Raw genomic sequence first — 21,483 nt, forward strand, 5'->3', positions numbered from 1 at the left:
AATGTATTGGTAGAGAAACCAAAAGAATATCAATCATATTAGTTGTTTATTCAATTTAAACTTAATTTGTTCATCAAATATATATTTAATGCACTGCATATTCATTACTGTATAAATTAAATATAGATGGATCTTTTTGTAAAGTTAAAAAAAGGTAGCCTATTTATTTATTCAAGAGCAATTTATTTGTCCTTTGTTTGATTAACATTGAAACACAGCAGCAGATTAATTAAACTGCTGCAAATTTAAGACCGAACGCACAGACCCCATTTGAATATACCGTCTACGTTCACTTGAGATATAACAGACTTTGTTTATTAGCATACTCGCCAAGACGAGCGTTTTTACATAGTTTTGTGTGAATTCATCCGTACAAGCGCAAGATGTGAAAGACTTCAATTCAGTATTCGCGCACTGAGACGCTGGTTTTCAGGGCGCGTTTTGGATGTTTTAAGTTCATGGAACTTCTTGACCTGCAAATGTCCTGTAATAATGCAGGCAACCACTCATTAAACATAAATAAGGTAACAGTTCATGTTTTACTTACATATACGATTTAGTTTTAATCCAAATAACACGTGCATGATCAGCAATCAAGAGCATTCAACAGAAGTGCGCGCTCTCGCTCTCTCTCTCTCTCTCTCTCTCTCTCTCTCTCTCTCTCTCTCTGGTCAGTTAACGTTAATAATAAGCTACATGCGTCGTTTTACTTTCTTTGCCATTGACATCCGACTGAACTACAAACTTTCCACTGACGTCTGATGTGCTCGACCAGCACACGCGTATATGCCGGGGCGCGCTCAATCCACTGCGCGTTTTTCTCTTATCAGCTCGCGCACCTCCGCTATATAGGCGTTACTATATTCTGTTTAATATTTCAATAATAAGATATATTTACTTCATAAACAGCCTTCTTTTTTATCCCCATTATAATTTCTGTTGTCAGTGTTTCTTTGTCTGGACACAAACACTGTTCACACGCTGCCTGGTATCGTTTGTTGGTATCGGGGGCATTTTTACGAGTACATGAGCTCAGTATCGGCCCGATACCCGATACTGGTATCTATCGGTGCATCCCTAATTGTTACAGCACCTCGCTTCCCAGTCTGTCTGTAACGCTCTGGCTGCATCTGAAATCGCATTCTCTTGAGCAAGTGCTTACTTTGCGACCGCTAAAAAAAAGTATGTTATATATAGTATGAATGCGTGTATTCTGAATGTAATCTGGACGCACTACATTCGCCATGTTGACTATGTAACGGACCTACCAGGGTCAGTTACGTTGCTTCACTGCCACTCACAAATCCTCTCCCGTGGCCTCATGAGATAGTAGTGTCCATCATATGCACACTTCAGAATCTCACCAGAAGTAGGTCATCTGGGTACTTTGACTTCTCTTTTAGGAGTACTGTGAATTTGTATGTACTTCTTTCGTCACATATTGCTTTTCGCCTTCTATATAGTAGGGAAGTATGTTATTTAGGATGTAGCCTTTGCTTAGTTTCAGTCTCTATGAAGCCCCTCCTTCCGAAAGCAAAATGTGCTCTGATTAGTCGACTGGACCAGTGTGCAGTAATTGGACCAGCGCTTCGAGCGTGTTTCAGAAATGTTTCAGGGAGTTCAGAAACAGTGCTTACTGATATAAAGGGATAACTCTCTTTGAAATGGACTTTGTGCTTTGTAACTTTGCAGAGATTTTTCTTGTTCAAACAGAAACATTACACACTAAAGAAAGTTGAAAATAAAAAAAAGAATAATAGGACCCCTTTAAACTAACAAATTATACACTTTAGCTTTTAAAAAAACAGAATAATAACAGCAGTCTCACTTACTTTAGTGTTGTACTGTTCTTTACACTGCCTTATCTCTTCTTCAAACGAAACCATCTGAGACTCTTTTTCTTTCAAACTACAAGAACAGGAAAGAGAGAACACATGGCATTAAATCTTAACAGAATGTGAAAAAACATGAATTTGAAGCTGTTACTTGGATCACAAATGAATGACGCATACCTGTTTTGTAGCTTTTCCAGCATTTCTGTGTTTTCAAGCTATAAATAATAAATAAATAAAAACAGCACGAATGGTTAAGACTGAATTTAATTGTTTGAGGTTTGCAAGTTTGCATATGATAAACTTACTGTGTTGAGGTCTAAACTTTTTTCTTTAACCTGTTGGAGTTCTCCCTGAAGAGTTGCTATTTGCTCGTCCTTTTCTTTTATGCTTTAATTCAAATGAAGAGATAAAATAAACAAATTAAAATCATTCAAATCATCCAAGCATTACTGAACTATACTAGTAAAGCAGCAGAAAACATCCTCATTGTACCTGTGCTGCAGTTGCTGCATCTCTGTTGTGTTATCCACCTAAAGAGGACGTGTGATTGGTTCAAATAAGGTAGTACAATAAAAAAAAAGTTTTTTACACACTACAAGTTAAACTTACTAATGAAACTGGCACCTGATTGGCGATGGTGTTTTTGAGTTGGGTCAGCTCTTCAAGAGTTGAAACTCTACTTTCTTTCTCTTTCAGGCTAGAGATTGAACAGGTTATTCATGGTCAAAAAGGTTGAGTGCTGTTTTAAATGTATTAATGTACTAATATTTTGTGTGAAGTTTATGCTAAATACAAGAAAAATGTAATTAACTAAAAAAAACTCAATACAATGTAATCTGAAAAGTTTTATCTTATGCAATTCTGCATCTCAAGTAAATATCCTGTTTCAACTTAAAGCCATGTTTTAAGAATACATAGATATTTTAATTGGAAAACAAGGATTTAAAAAAACCGCAGCATACACAAACGGTAAATCGTACCTGCTCTTTGCTTGCTCCAGTTCAGCCATGAAAGCCTGTAATAACGATAAATGCAAATGCTTATATAATATATGGTTGAGCAGTAATTTCATATTCATTCATATCTATCTCACTTGTTCTATACCCCATCTGTAAGTTGCTTTAGATCAGGGGTGTCCAAACTTAGTCCTGGAGAGTTTAGCTCCAACTTGGCTTAAAGGTTTCTAGTATGCCTAGTAATACCTTGATTAGCTATTTAGATGTGTTTAATTGGGGTTGGAGGTAAACTTTGCAGGACAGTGGCCCTCACGAGGCAGGGACACCCCTGCTTTAGATAAAAGCCTCTGCTAAAATAATAAATGTAAATTAAAATGTATAGACTGATACAGATGAACAGTTATTATTAGGAATAGGGGTGTAAATCAGACAGTTTATTACCAAACAATACCGATTATCTCAGCCAGCGATACGATATTTGCAGATACCTCAAATTCTGCGATACAATTACGATTTGATTCAGGGCTATATCGAATAAATTATCGATATTTAGATATGTGTCAAGTTTACACAACCAGAGTTGTGTTTACGTTTATTAATGTTTATTAACTCACAAATGCAACCAAAATAAATAACATGAACATTTAATTAAACTCTTTGAAAATTGCACACCCTCTCCCAATTGGGACATTTAGAACAGATGAGTTCATTTGCAAAAACAGATAACTCTGATTAATTTTCATAAATTATGTTTTTTATTGTGCATTCCCAGTAATATCAACCAAACAGCAGCTGGATTGTTTTGATTAAGTAATAACTCAAAAAATACAGGTAACTTACCAAATTAAAGTTCATTGAAAGTATTTAAAAATTTTTATATATTAAAAGTAATTTTTTTTAAGCAAAAGCAGATAACTCCAATAATAGTTTTTTTTGTTGGCAAAAGCAGATATTTCATGTTTCAGAGTTAAACAAAACCAAGTTATTGCTATGATACATAATAAAACACTCACTTAATCTCTGTAACGTTTATCTCCTCATCTGACATAGACGCCTTACAAACTTTATTGTTGTGATTACACGCATTACAGTACATGGAGCTTTTCCCTCACCATTAACTTTAGCAACGTTGCCATAAAAAAAGTTTCAAATTTTAGATATCAGGGGTTCATCAAATTCGTTTAAATTATCCATCCTCGATCACTTTTAGTCAGCTTTGACGAAACTCCTCTTAGTTAGCGCGTCTTTTCGAAGTGACTAACAGCCTTGTCACCTGACCTGAATACTGCGCGCTGATTCGCTAAAACTGACTTTTTGGGTTGTGTTCACAAACAACAAGGGTGTTTGTCAGTTTCTGCTGTAAAACATGAACTCGTGATGCCTTGACAGTGGACGGCTTTTGTGACAAAACGTGTTTGGGTTCAGTCAATCTTGTCAGGCGTTATTTTCAGCTGAGAAAATTACGTGAGTATGTGGAGTGTTTTAAAATAAAGGTACCGTATATCGATATCTTATGTGTGGCATCAATGCATCGATCCATATCGATGTATTGTTACACCCCTAATTAGGAATGTCAAAAGTTTAAATAAACATTTAACAAACTTCAACCCATTTATTCAATTTGACATTTACAAATTATTTTATGAGACTTTTATATAAGGTGAAATTGAATGATTGATAATACATGACTATTATTATGTGACACAGATAAATGTATTGGGGCATGGAAAGCTGAGTGTCACCTCTGAGTTGTGGTTTTGTTCTTTGTTCTGGCTTGCCCCCAGTTGCTGCTCTCGCTCTGCCTGTATACGTTTGAGCTGGCTTTGCAGACTCTCCAACTGTTCGCTCCGCTCTTTCAATTCCGCCTCCACACTGGCCACACGAGCTTGAGCCTCTGAAACAGTGCAATTAGGAAGAGAACACTTATTTCTTATTATTAATTCATCATATAATTGATGTTTTTGTCCAAAGCAATCTGAGGTTAAGTGTTTTGCTCAAGGGCACTTTGGTGATACTGCAAGTATCACACTTTGCAGGATTTAAAGCCCACATAGAACCATTATCTTGCTTTTCCAATTATACAGAAATGATTTGAAGCAATCTGGATCCATCTTGTGATTCAACAATGTGCTTCCTTGCTTAAGAACCAAGTGGGTGCTGACCTGCATGAGCAGTGGTGTCTTTCTGCTCAAGTTGTGTCTGAAAGCTGTTTCTGCTGCTCTGGGTCTGTCTGAGCTCCTCACTCACTTCCTCCAAATGCTTCTGCAGGGCCTGTTCGCTGCTTATCCAGGTCGCCTACAGAGGATAAACCATAACACAGAAAACACATGTCAAGTTTGATCGCGCAACTCTGCTGAATTCAAAGTCTTAATGAACAAAGCAGGTTTGAACATGTTAAAATCCCACTAAGTGGATCCACAAAAATGTTATTACATTTACATTACATTTTATAACAAAACATCAAACCAAGACATGAAATCTGGGTCATTCCTTGTCAATTCAACCAAAGGTCCCCAGCTAAAAATTTATTTATTTCTGGTGAAAGAAATACATAAATTAAGGAGAAAGCCAAATATTAAATGTTATGGATGTATATTTACGGAGTAATTCACTAATGTGTAGAGGGGGGTGAAAATGACAATTGTGTTGATAGAAAAAAGAAAAAAAAAACGAGATACATTTCTGGATTTAATATTATTTGTTCTTCGGATATTCCTGTTTAAAAAAAGAAGGTGTCAGATGTATGCAAAGTGACCCACATTTGGTGTTTGACCACTAAAAAGGTGTACAAATTACCAATTTACTCATGGAGCCACATTGAGATCTCCATATCTCTGGGATTGAACCATATCGGGTCTTAAAAATTAAGATACCAAAAGAAAAGTTTGTTAAGAATCAGAATATAAAAAGATATTAAGAGACCTTTAATACTTCTTACAGGCATGCAAACTTGGGGCAAAAAACACAAGAAGTGCTTTTATGAAGTGTCATCGTTGGCATATAATGCAACAAATATTGCTAAAGTCAACAGATTGTACTAATAGACCTACCAATCTCTGTTGATGGACAGCTTAAGTCATGAGATTTAAGTCATAAGTCATTTTTACCACCCTGTAAATTGGCTGCAAGTAATCCACAAAATAGTGGATTACTCAGTCAATATACATACATAACATTTCATATTTTGGCTTTCTTCATTTATATTTGTCTTTCTTCAGAAAAAAAATATTAACAAAATAAAAAATTTGAGCTGGATACATTTCCAAAATTTGGTTGGTTTGACCCATCTGCAAACAAATGATGCTAACATTTTTCTATTAATAAAAAAAAAAGTACTTTTGAAATGTAAAATGTAATTTGGTGTGATATTTGGTAATATAATATATTTAATGCAATTTGATATTTTGATTATTATGAAAAAAGTGTTTTATAGTGGCTTAGGCATCCAATTACTTTTTGGAGCCACAGTACATTTAATTAATTAATTTTAGGTCCTGATGTTCATTTAGACTAAATTCTAAACAGGAACTATGCAAACGTAACATGGGAACATTGACTCTACAGACATTATCCATGTCTCTCCCTTGCAGTACATCGTCTCTAGATGCTCAAAATGAGCTCAGTAAACACTTCAACAAAAGGCAGCTTTTTATCCGGTGGCCTTTGATTTGTAGCAGAGGATTAGCGAAAAAACGCAGTTTGTTCTCAAAGCTAAAGCCATTTTATCTGTCCTTCCCGTATGAATAATCAAATACTTCTGTCTGAAACTGTACTACTTAGGCAGGCTCACATTCCAAATCGCTCGAAGAAGCACTTTCTTGTAGCTCTGGCCATGTTCCAACTCACGGAGCACTGCTGAGCGATCAAACTGGCAATCAAATGTTCTGCCAGCATGTGAACAATCCCATTAGTAGAGGCACCAGCACTGGGGGGTCAAAGTCTGAGCTGAGCTTTACCAGCAAGCCTAATCAAGCTTCTTCAATACACACACAGATTGCAAGAAACTATGCTTCATACCTGCCGATGTGCAAGGCTAAACACCCCAGCAAGTGGTAGCAGAATGCTCTAATGAGGCTGGTACTCATGCTGGGAGAGGTTTTATAAGAATTAGAGTGGCATTTTGAACTCTTTCATAAGAGGCACTGCTTGAGCTATTGTTGTTCAGCTATTTGGTACAAAACTAACTACAATTCAGCAACCTAAACAATAATGATTGGTCAGAGCAAATAATGCAAAAAGAAGTGCTGCTTCAGGGTGTAAAATCTCGGTGCTCTTTGGTTGTATGGGATACAGAATCTAAAGCCGCGTTTCCACCGAAATTACCCGGAACAATTTGTCCCAGGAACTTTTCCCAGGAACTTTTTTTGCCCCAGACCGGTTGCTTTCTGCGTTTACACCGCGGTCTAAAGTACCGGGAAGATTATAAACTGCGCGCGTCTGCTCCTCCCAGTCTGCGATGCACAGTAATCAGTTTTGAGCGCCACATTTATAATAAGTATGGAGGAGATTAAAATTGTGCTGCAGTTGTGTTTGTGATGTATTGCGGACATGAATGTGAGATGGCTGGGACGAACGCGCAGAAAATTTCCTGTTACACAAATACGTAACCTCGTCGTCGGTCCAGCTGTGTTTAAAAAAAAAAAATTAAATTCCATATTTGCAGACGGACAACTCTCGCGCATGATGCCACGAACCGCAATAGATTTTTAAAAATGCCGGTTAAAATAGAATGCTGCGTGGAGTCATCCAGTCAAAATGCGGCGTGAACACAACCAATCAGCATGTTCAGCGCACAAGTCCCACCCCCGAAAGTTCCTGAACTTTGAAAAAGTACTACCTCGCCAGCAGGGACTTTCTGAGGGGGAAATATTTACCCGGAACTTCATTTAGACCCTGGTTCCTGCGGTGTAAACACACCGAGTACCACCCCAAAGTTCCTAGTTCCTGGGGAAAGTTCCCGCGGTGGAAACGCGGCTAAATAATTTAAATTAGGAACTCCAAGGCACTCGAAATTTGTAGAAAAAAGTTCAAAAGTAGGGCTGTAACGATTAATCGCGATTAATCGAAATCCAAAATAAAAGTTTGTGTTTACATAATATATGTGTGTGCATTGTGTATAATTATTTTGTATATATAAATACACACACATGCATGTATATATTTAATAAAAATGTGTTATTTATATATAAAATAGTTCTATTTATATACAATATAAATCATATAAAAATATATATGCAGTATATAAATGCAAATATTTCTCAAATATATACATGCATGTGTGTGTATTTATATATACACAATACACACACATATATTATGTAAACACAAACTTTTATTTTGGATTTCGATTAATCGCGATTAATAGTTACAGCCCTATTAAAAAGCCTTTATTTTATGGATGGCTCAAAACATTAAAAATGGTGACAGATCCACCTACGCGTTGCGGCTACATGCCTTCGTCAGGGTGTGTAACCAACAACATCTCAGGTTCGTTTTTAACAACAGTTAATTAATCAAATTGCAAACACCTGGTCACTATACCAATAATGATTGGTGTCTGTGGTGCACAGAATGGTTTAATGATGGGCCTCTGACCTGCAGCTGGGTCAGTTGTTTCTCAGCTGTGGCAGCTTTAGATTCCAGATTTTTCCTGAGTTGTTCTTCAGCCTGCAAGGCACTATTCTTCTCTACCAGTTCCTTATTCAGCCGAATGCCGTCCTGATGCAGTTTGGCCAATTCAGCATTTTGTCTAATGCACCAAAAAAAAAAAAAAAAAAAATTAATGGAGAGAAGAAAAACAAACACCATTCTGAACACACCAGTGTAATATTAAAGTCAACATGAAACACCATTCACAATACATTTTGCTATTGTAATTGATAGACATCCAAGTGAAATTCTATCTGGTTACTTCTAAATGAATGTTACGTATCAGAATGGTGCCAGGGAATTGAAGGGATGTAAAAAAAAAAAATAAGTTAAAAAAAAAAAAATATATATATATATATATATATATATATTTAAATATTTATCACTGAAGAATACCATTTAAAAAAAATCTTGAACACACAAGCAAAAAAACAACAACAACAGTTTCAATTCAACAACAATGCCAATTCAGCATTTTGACTAGACCAATAAAGAAACTATTAAATACATTTAAATAGAGACAGAATGTCATTAGATAAATTATGAAGGCAATGAAAAAAATTTGGAATGAGCCATGAAGAATCGTGCACACAAAGATCAGGAAGTAAAAAAAAAAAAAGAACTAATTTTTGTCGTAGGCAACCACAGTTGCTTGGTTCCTATATTTGAGGATATTCCTAAATATGTCATGCTAGGTAGTCTGTTGCAATGTCATTGGTCAAAGGTTTTGAACATCAAGGTGTGGTCTCTGAAAAAGATCAATTAAGCAAGCAAGACATTTTTGGGTTTGGCAGGAGCTGTAGGTTCATACTTGCTCTCCGTCTGACTGGTGGCTTGGTTAAGCGCATCTCTGAGGATGGAGTTCTCTTGCTGTAGACGGGCCAGCTGAGCATTAGGGCCTTTCTCCAACTGGTCCTGGAGAGCCGAGATCTGAGAACGAACAGAAAGGGCTTAGGCATGTCACGTAAATATTAAGGCTGCCAAACCTCACTAATGTGATTAATTAAAAGTATCTAATCCTGTTAAATTGAATACATTTACCTAATTTGACATTACAACTAATATTAATGACAAAACCATTACTGGTACAATCTACTACAAATATTTACAAAAAACATTTATTTAGTCATACTTAAAGGGTTAGTTCACCCAAAAATGAAAATAATGTCATTAATGACTCACCCTCATGTCGTTCTAAGCCCGTAAGACCTCCGTTCATCTTCGGAACACAGTTTAAGATATTTTAGATTTAGTCTGAGAGCTTTCTGTCCCTCCATTGAAACTGTATATACAGTATACTGTCCATGTCCATAAAGTTAATAAAAAGATCATCAAAGTAGTCCATGTGACATCAGTGGGTTAGTTAGAAGTTTTTGAAGCATCGAAAATACTTTTTGGTCCAAAAATAACACAAAATAAGACTTTATTCAGCATTTTATTCTCTCCCGGGTCTGTTGTGAATCTGCGTTCACGACTCCGCAGTGACGCTGCTGACGGAAGACGCTGATGACGTGTTATCTGGTGCGCCCGAGCTTCGTTTACAGTCTGAGGGAGACGCACGCTACATTCAAGCTATTCTACATTGTTTGCGTGGATATCATTTTTTTAATGGTGCGTAAATGTGCATGTCGCGGATGAGACACTTTTACAGCGTGTGTTTCCCTCAGTCTATAAATGAAGCTCGGGCGCACCAGAAATACACGTCATCAGCGTCTTACGCCATCAGCGTAACTGTGAAGGATTGACAACAGACCCGGGAGAGAATAAAATGCTGAATAAAGTCTTATTTTGTGTTATTTTTGGACCAAAAAGTATTTTCGATGCTTCAAAAACTTCTAACTAACCCACTGATGTCACATGGACTACTTTGATGATGTTTATATTACCTTTATGGACATGGACAGTATACTGTATATACAGTTTCAATGGAGGGACAGAAAGCTCTCGGACTAAATCTAAAATATCTTAAACTGTGTTCCGAAGATGAACGGAGGTCTTACGGGCTTAGAACGACATGAGGGTGAGTCATTAATGACATTATTTTCATTTTTGGGTGAACTAACCCTTTAAGCCAATTCATAATTTGAGGTTAATCAATTACCATACAGTAATTATTTTAATTGACTGTCCTACTAAAAAATATTTTTGCCTGATGTCCTTGCAATTTCATAACTTGTCATAGAGTCTTGCTCCCATGCAGGTGTACAGTAGAGAATCTGTGCTGAATTCTTACTTTGGCATTGAGCTGCTGAGACTCAGCGAGGTGGTCTTGATAACTGGCCTGCATGCGTGCTTGCAAGGCGATAATGTCCTGCTCTCGCTTGCTCAGCTGAGAGCTCAACCTGGTCTCTACAGATGCCACCTTTGACTTCTCCACAGACAGCTCCTACACACAAACCAAACACAGGTCATTATCTGACGTGAAAATAGGCCATCACAATATAGGCTTCTTGTTCATGTGCTGTGTAGTGCTTAAAACATCTGAGCTGCAAAACAAACATTTGTACACTACTGTTCAAAAGTTTGGGGTCGCTATGAGGTCGCTAAATGGGGTCGCTATTGGGGTCGCTATAAAAAAAATTAATACTTTTTTTTAGCTAGGACATATTTATTTTGATAAATTTAAATTTTATAATGATACAAAAATAAATGTAACAAATTTCCTGAAAAGAATCCTAAAAAAAAATGTATCATGGTTTCCATAAAGATATTAAGTAGCACATTTGTTTTCAACATTATTTATAAGAACGTTTCTTGAGCACCAAATCAGCATATTAGAATGTTTTCTGAACGATCAAATGACACTAAAGCCTGCAGTAACGGCCGCTCAAATTCAGAATTAGCATCACTGGAATAAATTACACTTTAAAATAGATTGAAATAGAAAATAGCTGTAAATATTTTACAATATTACTGTTTTTTACTGTATTCTTGATCACATAAATGAGTGAGAATTTTCTTTTAAAAACATTACAAAATCTTACCGACCCCAAACTTTTGAATGGCATCATAGGTTCAAACCTTGCAACTGTCAATATCAGACTAAAGCAAAAGATTTAATAAAAGGACAGTCAATGATAGAGTACTTGTAATGCTTGATGCATATGCACATATCAAACTTTTCTTATTTTTTTATACTAGCTTGAGTGTTTCAGGCCTTACTTTAGCCAAATCCCTTAGTCTGCTTTTAGCAGCTCCAGAGTCCTCCTGCTCAGCTGCCAGCTGCTTGTCTCGTTCCTCCAGCTGTTTCTTTAGCACAACCACAGGATCACCCTTCTGTGTGGCCTATAAACATGCACGAAACACTGTTTAGACAGAGTTTTAATAAAGTGATGGGTTCAATAATACTCACTTAAAATATAAAACAAGACATAAAAACATAACTATAGGAAGTTGGCCATACCTTGTGCCATGTGTCTTGAATAATGCCAGTCTTATCAGACAGAATCTCAATGAGCTTCTGGGCCTCTACGTCAGTGAACTCCATACTCCTCATCGTGGAAAGCAGAGCCTTATAGGGCAGGTACAGTGGGCTGTCTGCGGGGTCTGCAGCCACCGCTAGAGAGGGAGAAATGATCAATTATTAAGGTTATGCACGCCAAAAAGGGACACAAATCACAAAGATAACTGCCATCCACAGAGAAGATAGTTGCCCCCTTCTGTAGTGCCATTGTTGTTTTGATGACGAATCAAAAAGCTAAGAAGTGCTTTGAAGCAGATCAGTCTCTGGCCCAGCACAGTGTATACTAAACTCTTTGTGTTTAAGAGTGATTTTTCCAACCCAATTATTACACTCCTAAAACCCACAGCATAATCACCATCCAATTCAGATCAGCACAGTAATAAAAACAAAACAGACAGACCTGTTGAAGTGCAGCTTCAAGGGAATGACGTGTACGATACAGATAACTGGACTCGTACAGTGTGTGCATGTGCTGGTATCATGTCCTTTATTGACTCACTGTTATTTAGACAGTGCCAGCATGGCACCAGTGTGTGGCACCAGGGTGAGATGGCACCCAGGACTGGCAATAAACTCCTATTGTCCAGTCTCTAAAGCCCTTTGTGTGCTCCCCTAATGGAGTAGTTGAGGCAAAAGTATTGTTTGAACAGGGCCAAGCTGAACTTCGTAGAGAGGAGTGGAATTCTGAGTGCATTTGGAAACCCACCTGCACGCTGGCGCAAAACTCTCTGCATTTTACCATGATCAAAGCAGTGCAATAGCCTACCTCATCACAAGTGAGTGGTATTATATAAGACTATTATTTCAGTTTCATTGATATAATATTACAGTATTTATATTTTTTTTAATTAATTCATAATTCATAGAATTATACATAGTTTTAGTTATTTTGTTGTGTTCATTAGGTTTTTTTTAGATACATTTTCTTTATTTTAGTTTTAGTATTTTTAGTACTTCAACTTAAAGTGAAACAAAAATTAGAAATGTTCCCTTGCAAATAACTGAAATAAATGCATTTAATGTATATATATATATATTTGTATTATTATTTGTAGTTAATGATAACACTGGATGGTTGACTCTTCAAACAATAGATTAAATAATATGTGAGGTTGGGTAATTTATCTAGATTGTTTTATGGTATTGCTTTATGCCAACTTTAACCATATGTAGTTTTGCACACTTGTGCAAAATAGAGACAAAGTAAAGCCAAACTTATGCATAACAGCATGAGAATCAAGGACATTAGAATCAAGGTTCAGATTATGAAATCATTATTAAATGAAACTCAACTGAATCTAATGTGCCTAATAGCCTGTGTAATAGCACATACGTGCATGAAATTCAGCACATGAGCAGAAGAATGCAGCTCACTGCCTCAATTCCCCTGAGTACCACTTCAGACATAAACCCACTCTGAGCTCTCTGCAACCAATCAGAGCCAACATCAGCAAATAAGGACTAGTGCTATTCCAACACACCGCCCACAAAGGAAATAGAGCACATCAGCGCTATTTGTCAGAAGAGACAATCCAGACGGTACTCTGAATTAAATTAATGACATCAGAAAGTAACACTCATATAAACTCCTGAGTCAGCCACTTCACATACACGATATATTCAGGTTTTCCAGGCTCAGCTTGGAGGTTTATTACATGTAGATGTCATCTGTGCGGTCTAGCCAAAACAGTTTTATCTCTTTGTATTTAAGGGTCTGGCAAACCAATCTATCCTGTTATTGCATACTGAAGCCAAACTTCCTTTAAGACATACCTGGGTCCTACACAAACATTTGGACTGGCTTTTTTCATTTTCCGGGTCTAATATTAGTGTCTACTACATCAACCTGAGTCCTGACACAATAATGATACTGATAATGATTTATATATATATATATATATATATATATATATATATATATATATATATATATATATATATATATATAAAAATAAAAAGTATGTTATTTCAAGTCAATTAAAATAAATATATATATATTAAATAAAGATATTAAAGACAATGAAGATTATTTAACATGAATGTTAATCTAATAGGATCTCCCATGCTTGGCTCATTTTAAGTCAGACTTGTGAATTCAGAGAATTGTTAAGTGATGCAGACCGGTCCAATTGATGAATTAATTTTTCAGTGCAATTTGCTCGCTGATTTTATTATATGAAAATAATTTGCTTGTTTATGAATCGGACACTACCATCGCGTCTCTTCAGTACAAAATAATGAGGAACATGTATTTTTCCATGTGCATGTCTGTACTGTGTGTGTGCATTTGTATGGGAGATACATGGGCAAATGGGTTGTTCTGCTATCATAAGTGTTATTTTCTCCCAAATGTGCATAGGATATTGTGCATATTACAGAACATATTTAGTTATATACGAAAAACAGTACTTTTATTCAATCTCCATAACGTTTCGTTTTGCTTGAATAATGTCAGTAATATTCCATAACGCTATAGTCTTGTTTGGCTTCATTAACTACAGTACGGTCCCTTAATTTTTCCTTGTGTGTCTGATGCACTTGTTTTGCTTCTGCGTCGTCATACTAAATCTCAAATCTACGCACTGAAAGGGTGACCTTGCGTAATCGACACGTTTTTACCAACTACAACGACAATTAATTGATCATCGATTAATCATTAGCATCCCTAATGCTAATTAAGTGAAATGTTATGTTAACAAATTTAAGTTTCAACAAGAACCAGGAGGGGGCAGCCTCCTTTACATCATCGGGTCTGTGTATCCTGCCTGCCTAGTAATTATCTGACCACTAAGTATGTTTTTTTTTGTGTGTGTGGAGATAACAGCATACCTGGCTCTGCCTTTTTCTTGGATCCTGCTTTCTTCTTGGGTGGAGCATCCTGTTTGGGCTCTTCTGCTTTGGCCGGCAAAGCAGTCACTGCGGCAGCTTTTGGAGTGCCCACTGGAGGCACTGCCATAACAGGAACCTTTTTGGTAACCATCTCCAATGGAGCCACTGATTTGGGCTGAACCTCAGCAGAAGCAGACTCTGCTTTGACTTTCCTTTTCCTCTTCTCCTTAGGAGATGGGGCAGGTTGGGCATCTTCAGGAGTAGGATGGGATGCAGTAGTACCTGTAGCAGCCTTTTGGGAAGGGGCCGGGGCAGGTGTACTGGGTTTTTGTTCAGGTGGAGTGGATTTCTGGGCTTGGGTGAGTGGAGCAGCATTCTGGGATGGTGCAGGTAGAGATGATTTTTGAGCTGGAGCATTTGCAACAGCCTTTTGGGCTTGTCCAGATTTTTGTGCGGGGACAGGTGGGGCAGCTTTCTGGGCTGGAGCATTTGAAGCAGACTTCTGTGAAGGGGCAGCCGGAACGGACTTTTGGGCTGGGGTAGGTGAAGCGGATTTCTGGGCAGGAGGAGCTGGAAAGGATTTCTGGGCAGGAGGAGCTGGAGAGGATTTCTGGGCAGGAGGAGCTGGAGAGGATTTCTGGGCAGGAGGAGCTGGAGAGGATTTCTGGGCAGGAGGAGCTGGAGATGATTTCTGGGCAGGAGGAGCTGGAGAGGATTTCTGGGCAGGAGGAGCTTGAGAGGATTTCTGAACAGGAGGAGCTGAAGAGGGTTTCTGAGCAGGAGGAGCTGGAGAAGATTTCTGGGCAGGAGGAGCTGAAGAGGGTTTCTGAGCAGGAGGAGCTGGAGAGGATTTCTGGGCAGGAGGAGCTGAAGAGGGTTTCTGAGCAGGAGGAGCTGGAGCGGATTTCTGGGCAGGAGGAGCTGAAGAGGGTTTCTGAGCAGGAGGAGCTGGAGAGGATTTCTGGGCAGGAGGAGCTGGAGAGGATTTCTGGGCAGGAGGAGCTGGAGAGGATTTCTGAGCAGGAGGAGCTGGAGAGGACTTCTGAGCAGGAGGAGCTGAAGAGGGTTTCTGAGCAGGAGGAGCTGGAGAGGATTTCTGAGCAGGAGGAGCTGGAGAGGACTTCTGAGCAGGAGGAGCTGGAGAGGATTTCTGGGCAGGAGGAGCTGGAGAGGGTTTCTGAGCAGGAGGAGCTGGAGAGGACTTCTGAGCAGGAGGAGAGGACTTCTGGGCCGGAGGAGAGGGATTTTGAGAAAAGTTGGGTTGGGGGGACTGAGCTGGGGCATCTTGCTTAGGTGCCGGTGCAGCAACTTGTTCAGGGGGTGGAAGAATTAGAGGACTGGGCTCGGCTGGTTCTTCTGTGACCTCAGGGGTGGCCTCTGACACGAGGAGCTTCCCGTTGGGCTTATCATCCTTTTTCTTACCACGAATTTTCTTCTCTGCTGCCTTGTCCTTTTTCTTTTTGTCTGATCGTTGATTGGATTGGGTCTTCCCCTGCTCCTTACGCTGCTTGGCTATAGCTTCTTCGTAGGAGGTCTCCTTCATGGAAAATGTTGAGACCAGCGCAATCCCAATAGCTGAGAACACCATGAAGCCACCAAACACCACTATTCCAAGGGTCTGAGGATCATATATGTCCATGACTGCTAGTGTCCTTTCTAAAACATATAAAATAAATGGAAGAAGGAAAAAATGGTGAGGTTTGTGGCATTTTTATGTCAATATAATCATGTTTTATATATTCAATTAATGTTCCACAACACAAGAGTGGCACCTTAAGCGTTAACAATGTCCCAGTAAGGTGAGGCCATCTTACCTTACAGGATTTCCTAGATTTCCTTTATCAAACACATATTTATCGCTTTACTATTTAACAATTTATTCTAAGGACATAAAAGCTGGCTTTTGAATGTTGGCCTGGAGGCAAGAAAGAAAGTCTCAAATTTGACACTGCATAATAGACATTCCCTGTTCCAGAAGCATCTAGTTTATTCATTTGGAAAGGTGGTCCATTCAACCAAAAAACAAGTTTCTACAGAAACTTGCAAGTAGAAAAAAATATGACCAAGTATGCTAACCTCAACTTCAATTACAAAATTTCATACAATATGCAAGCAATGCATTTAGTAGAAGAGAATCATGCAACCAAAAAAAAGTTTTCTACAGAAACTTGTGAGTAGGAAAAGACATCCAATTATGCTGCCCTCAACTTCTACTATAAACTTTGAAGAAAAAGCTACATCTATACATTATGCAAACGCCGCGCTTGGTAGAAGACAGTTATGCAACGAGTTTTCCATTCCACCATGCGCTGCTTTCTGTCCGAGCAAATTTCAGTCCTCTGCTGCTTCCATGGGATTCTTGCCATGCCAATCTCACACTTCAAATGTGCACCAAAGCATGAATGCATGGTGCCCCCCAAAAAATATCTTCATATTCTAGAAGCAAGAATAATATAGACAGCCTTCAGTGCACAATACATACAATAATGAGGTTTAGTGGCAATCTGCAACTAGTACATAGGAATGCTACATTTCTGGGGAAACAGATGCACTTAGACTGCTCCATTTCGCATAGCCATTGACTGTGTTATATATATATATATATATATATATTATATATATATATATATATATATATACAAATACATGCACATACTTAAATTGACTTAAATTAAATAGAAAAAGCCAAATCAATATTAGATCAAACAAACATGTATTATGCTAATACCATTACAATGACATCCATTTATAATAAACCTGATTAAGTTACTAAAAGTAAAATGGGCCAATAGGAGATGAGGACCACCTTTAAGTTGATTTCTGTTGCTTCTTACGTATTTAAACTGTATTAAGACACACTCGCTTTTGACACATATTAAAAAGGTAACGTTAGCTGTTGAATGAAAGAAATGAAGAGTGAGACAACTCAACAGCTGTAACGTTAGCTACTTTTCTTCCTGAAACGTGAATGAACAACCAGAATTATGTTTAAACTGTTTTCGAATAATTCATACAGACATTAAAGCAGTTATAGGAGCTGAAATGTGTATTTAATAGACAGTTTTCATTTGCTAGGTCACAAAGGAAAGGCTGATATTAACTGTCTGCCTACAAAGGAGCATCACCCAAAATCTAAATGTGAAACCACTTATTATAGTCATGCCATTCGCTTCGTGACTACTATAAGATGTCTTTAACACACTTGAGTTACGAGATAGTTAAAGAGGAGAGTAAATAAATGGGAGAGATCAAAGTTTACGTCTAATTGCTACTGAAAATCTTTTAAGCTTTTAATGAATAACGCCATAACAAAAGCTTTAAATCTCACCTCCTCTCGCGGTAGATTTCCGTTGGATGAATAACTTCAGGAAGAGTTTAAACAGAAATTATTATCTCGTGCCTTACCACGCCAGCAAAAAAACAAACAAAACAAAAAAACAAAAAAAATCTTATTCCCAGCTTGAGGAGTCAGTCGATGTCTGTGTGGAGTCGTGGCACTTTCTCGCGCTGGCATTACGCCGGCAGTGGCCCACATTCCGTCCATCCAGGGGACAGCTGATTGGCTAGAGTAGAGTCAGTCAAACAGTTGCGAACCAATAGAATTTTGTTATCGTAAAAGAAGGCTGGTCTTTTTGACTCGACTGGGAGTTGTAGTTTTTTTAAAACTCGTTTTTCAAAAAGGGTTTCAAAAATGACCGTCACACACTTCATTTGACTACCAAACTATTAATTTTAAAAATTTAATTTAATTTAATTTTAGTAACCCTTTACGTCACCAGTCTGGTTGCTTGCCTGTATGCATTTGAACCATTCCTTTTGTTTGTTTGTTTGTTTGTTTGTTTGTTTGTTTGTTTGTGATAGCCTATTTTAAACAGGCCTGTTCAGAAACGTAGGCCTTAAGAATTTATTATTTTCAGATAGAATATGAATCAATTTAATTTTCTTAAAAATACAGTTTTGTTTTTCCTTATTTGTAATTCCCATGAAAATAACATTTAAAGGATTGAAAGTAAACATGGTGTGGAAAATTAAGAAATAATACATTGCTTAATATTTATATAATGTTAAATTCCAACTTCATCGGGACTGGTTAGACTCACTTAACATTATTATGAGACCTAAAGGAAAGGTATAGCCAAAATACCTAAAGTTAAAGGTAGGCTGTAGGCCTATAAGATATACAACGACTGTGGTAAAATTAATTTTTAAAGCAATGTGTGAATTATTTATTGCTAAAAGTGAATGTCCTTACAGATCAATATAAGATCAGTCTTTATTTATCTTTGCCTTAAGCTTAAGACACTCTGTTATGAAGCTGTTTACTGAACGGAGACTATAAAAAAATCTTAATTTACTTTTGAAAGGTTAGTCTTTGGTGTGGTTGTGTGTGTGTCACATTTATTTGTTTAGCAGTGGGTGTGGTCACTTTCAATCTACAAGAATAGGCCTATGGCATAAAGTAGTAGAACTGTTTTAAAACCTATTAAACAGGTTACCTATTAAACCTATTAATAATACGTACGTATTATTTTATATTCTAAACACAACATTATTTAATTATGATTAAGAAATTCTGTAGAATTCACAGCAGGGAAAAAAAATTAGGACAGATTCATACTGAACAAAATTTTAAGGAGTGGATGCACATTCCACATTCATTTCTTTAGTAACAAACTCACAACATCAAATTGAACAAAAGGGCGTCAAAAGAACAATACATAGTAGATTTACCTGAATGTAAGTCCAAACCTTTTCATGCCTATAGAAACACCTCTCAAGTCATTTCCAACATGCTTTATATTTAATTATTTCATAGATCAAATGTCTTTTTTTCCTCTTTGCAGCGTATATATATAAATTCTCAATATAGGGACAAAAATATGCACTGCTTTATTCAAACTTGGTTCCCTTCTTTATAGTTACATAATCCTCTGAGACTGTTGCCCCTAATTATTACAGATCACACATGCTTGATGCCAAATGTTTATTCACCCTTAAGATAAAAATAAAAAAAACTGTGCCCAAAAAATGCTTCATAATTGGTTCATAATCGTTTACAACAGGTCCCATATGCATGTGAATGTTAGAAATATCTGGCATGGAATTATAGTTGACTCACAGATTTATCGGTCAGCCATTCGAGGTCATGTCAACGTGGTCTGTTTGCTTAGTGAGTGAGAGAGTCAGAGCTCCAGTAGCACATGGTCTAGAAACGTATATGTCATGGCAGTATTTTTATCCATTGCTTGTTTAATAATGCCTAACCCTAACCTTAACGGCATGCATATAAATACGAAAGAATATTAACGTTAAATGTTACCATTATTTTATATACAGAAATTTTTTCAATTCAGAAATCAAGTTGGAAGCTAAAATGTAATGAATATTCAGGGGGAAAATAAGACGTTTTTTCGTTTAAACATACGGTACAGTACACAAACAGTCCGCAATTTAAACGTTTTGTACATTTTTCTCTAGTCTAGACCACAGATGGAGCCAAGAACTATAACTGACTGCATGGCAGTGTTCAGCTGTTAGTGTTTGATGTCTGTTCAGAGTAAACAAAACTGCTTCTCTATATCTTTATCAAGAGAAGTGCGTTGACAAACTGGTCTGCTTATTGGATAGGCCCGTAAAAAAGTCATACCATATATTTATTTTTGCTGCTGTGCCTAAGGCACGCTAACTTCTACCAAGAGAGCACTCATACCTAACCACCACTTCTGTCTTAATGGACTGAGAGTCCAGAACAGATGCCCTCCATTGACTTTAGAGAACATCATGGAATACTTCAATGCACTTTAAGCAACTGAGATTCTATCCGTGCTGTCTGGTTTACAGCATATTTTGTCTGTCAGTGTGAACGCTCTTATGAGTTGGTTTGTATTGTCACCCCCATCTCTCTCTCTCTCTCTCTCTCTCTCTCTCTCTCTCTCTCTCTCTCTCTCTTTCTCTCTCTCTCTCTCTCTCTATATATATATATATATATATATATATCAAAAGTCATTGAGGTAGGGCCGGGGAACCCATTTTGGCCTTTGCTATCTCCTATTTTGTGCAGGTGTCGTAATTTTGACACAGGTCAAGACACTCTGATCCAGAATTCTGACTGGGATTGGGTAATAAGGACAATATTGAAATTCTGTAGAAAAGTAGGTCCTTAAAATGATTTTTAGATTGTGGTTAAAAGGAAACTGGGACAAATAACCTATATAAAGATTTAATGGGATCGTAAGTGCACAATGAAAGTCTAGTGTGACTGGAAAGTGGGTGGAATTGTATTGGATGACCCAATTAACATCTTATATTTCTTTCAGCTGTATTGTACATGTAAGGAAGAATGTACTCTCAGTTCCCTTCAGGGTCCCGAACTCCCTGTGGGGGATTGCTTTCTTATTATGATCAACAGACTGACATTATTTTAAAAAAAATGTATAGGCTATCAAACAAATAAATGGATATTCAATATCTGTTATTTTATTTCTGACATTCCTTTATTATGTGTTGACTGCGAAATGACATTAAATACCACATAAGTTAGTTTAAGGATATGATACAAAAAGATTTGAGCACCGAAAATCTTTTTTTTTTATCAGAATCAAGATTCTGTACTCCACACAGGCTTTTAGCAATGCATATTATTTTAAGATCCAAACTTAATATATATATATATATTATATATATATATATATATATATATATATATATATATATATATATATATATATATATATATATATATGTATATATA

General features: G+C 37.1%; 1 protein-coding gene across 5 annotated transcripts in view; it reads right to left on the reverse strand.

Moving 5' to 3' along the window:
* Positions 1-18,285, reverse strand: part of rrbp1a (ribosome binding protein 1a) — a 34,912-nt gene extending 16,627 nt beyond the window's left edge. For 4 of the 5 annotated variants that reach the window (XR_013800158.1, XM_079634599.1, XM_079634598.1 and 1 more), the window contains exons 1-15: positions 18,061-18,285; positions 14,733-16,388; positions 11,844-11,998; positions 11,603-11,725; positions 10,674-10,826; positions 9,252-9,370; positions 8,387-8,540; positions 4,954-5,086; positions 4,534-4,685; positions 2,816-2,850; positions 2,445-2,532; positions 2,328-2,365; positions 2,141-2,222; positions 2,013-2,050; positions 1,833-1,908 (exon numbers count right to left, since the gene is read on the reverse strand). Coding sequence is in view for 4 of the 5 variants with exons in the window: in XM_079634599.1 (XP_079490725.1) it covers positions 1,833-1,908; positions 2,013-2,050; positions 2,141-2,222; positions 2,328-2,365; positions 2,445-2,532; positions 2,816-2,850; positions 4,534-4,685; positions 4,954-5,086; positions 8,387-8,540; positions 9,252-9,370; positions 10,674-10,826; positions 11,603-11,725; positions 11,844-11,998; positions 14,733-16,371 (2,985 nt within the window). In the remaining variant the exon portion in view is untranslated. The remainder of the gene's footprint in view (positions 1-1,832; positions 1,909-2,012; positions 2,051-2,140; positions 2,223-2,327; positions 2,366-2,444; positions 2,533-2,815; positions 2,851-4,533; positions 4,686-4,953; positions 5,087-8,386; positions 8,541-9,251; positions 9,371-10,673; positions 10,827-11,602; positions 11,726-11,843; positions 11,999-14,732; positions 16,389-18,060) is intronic. The other variant, XM_079634597.1, reaches the window with a different exon arrangement.
* Positions 18,286-21,483: the final 3,198 nt, after the last annotated feature.

Source organism: Phoxinus phoxinus (genome assembly GCF_949152265.1).
Source record: "Phoxinus phoxinus genome assembly, chromosome: 14".
In the NCBI taxonomy this organism is placed as follows: Eukaryota; Metazoa; Chordata; class Actinopteri; order Cypriniformes; family Leuciscidae; genus Phoxinus; species Phoxinus phoxinus.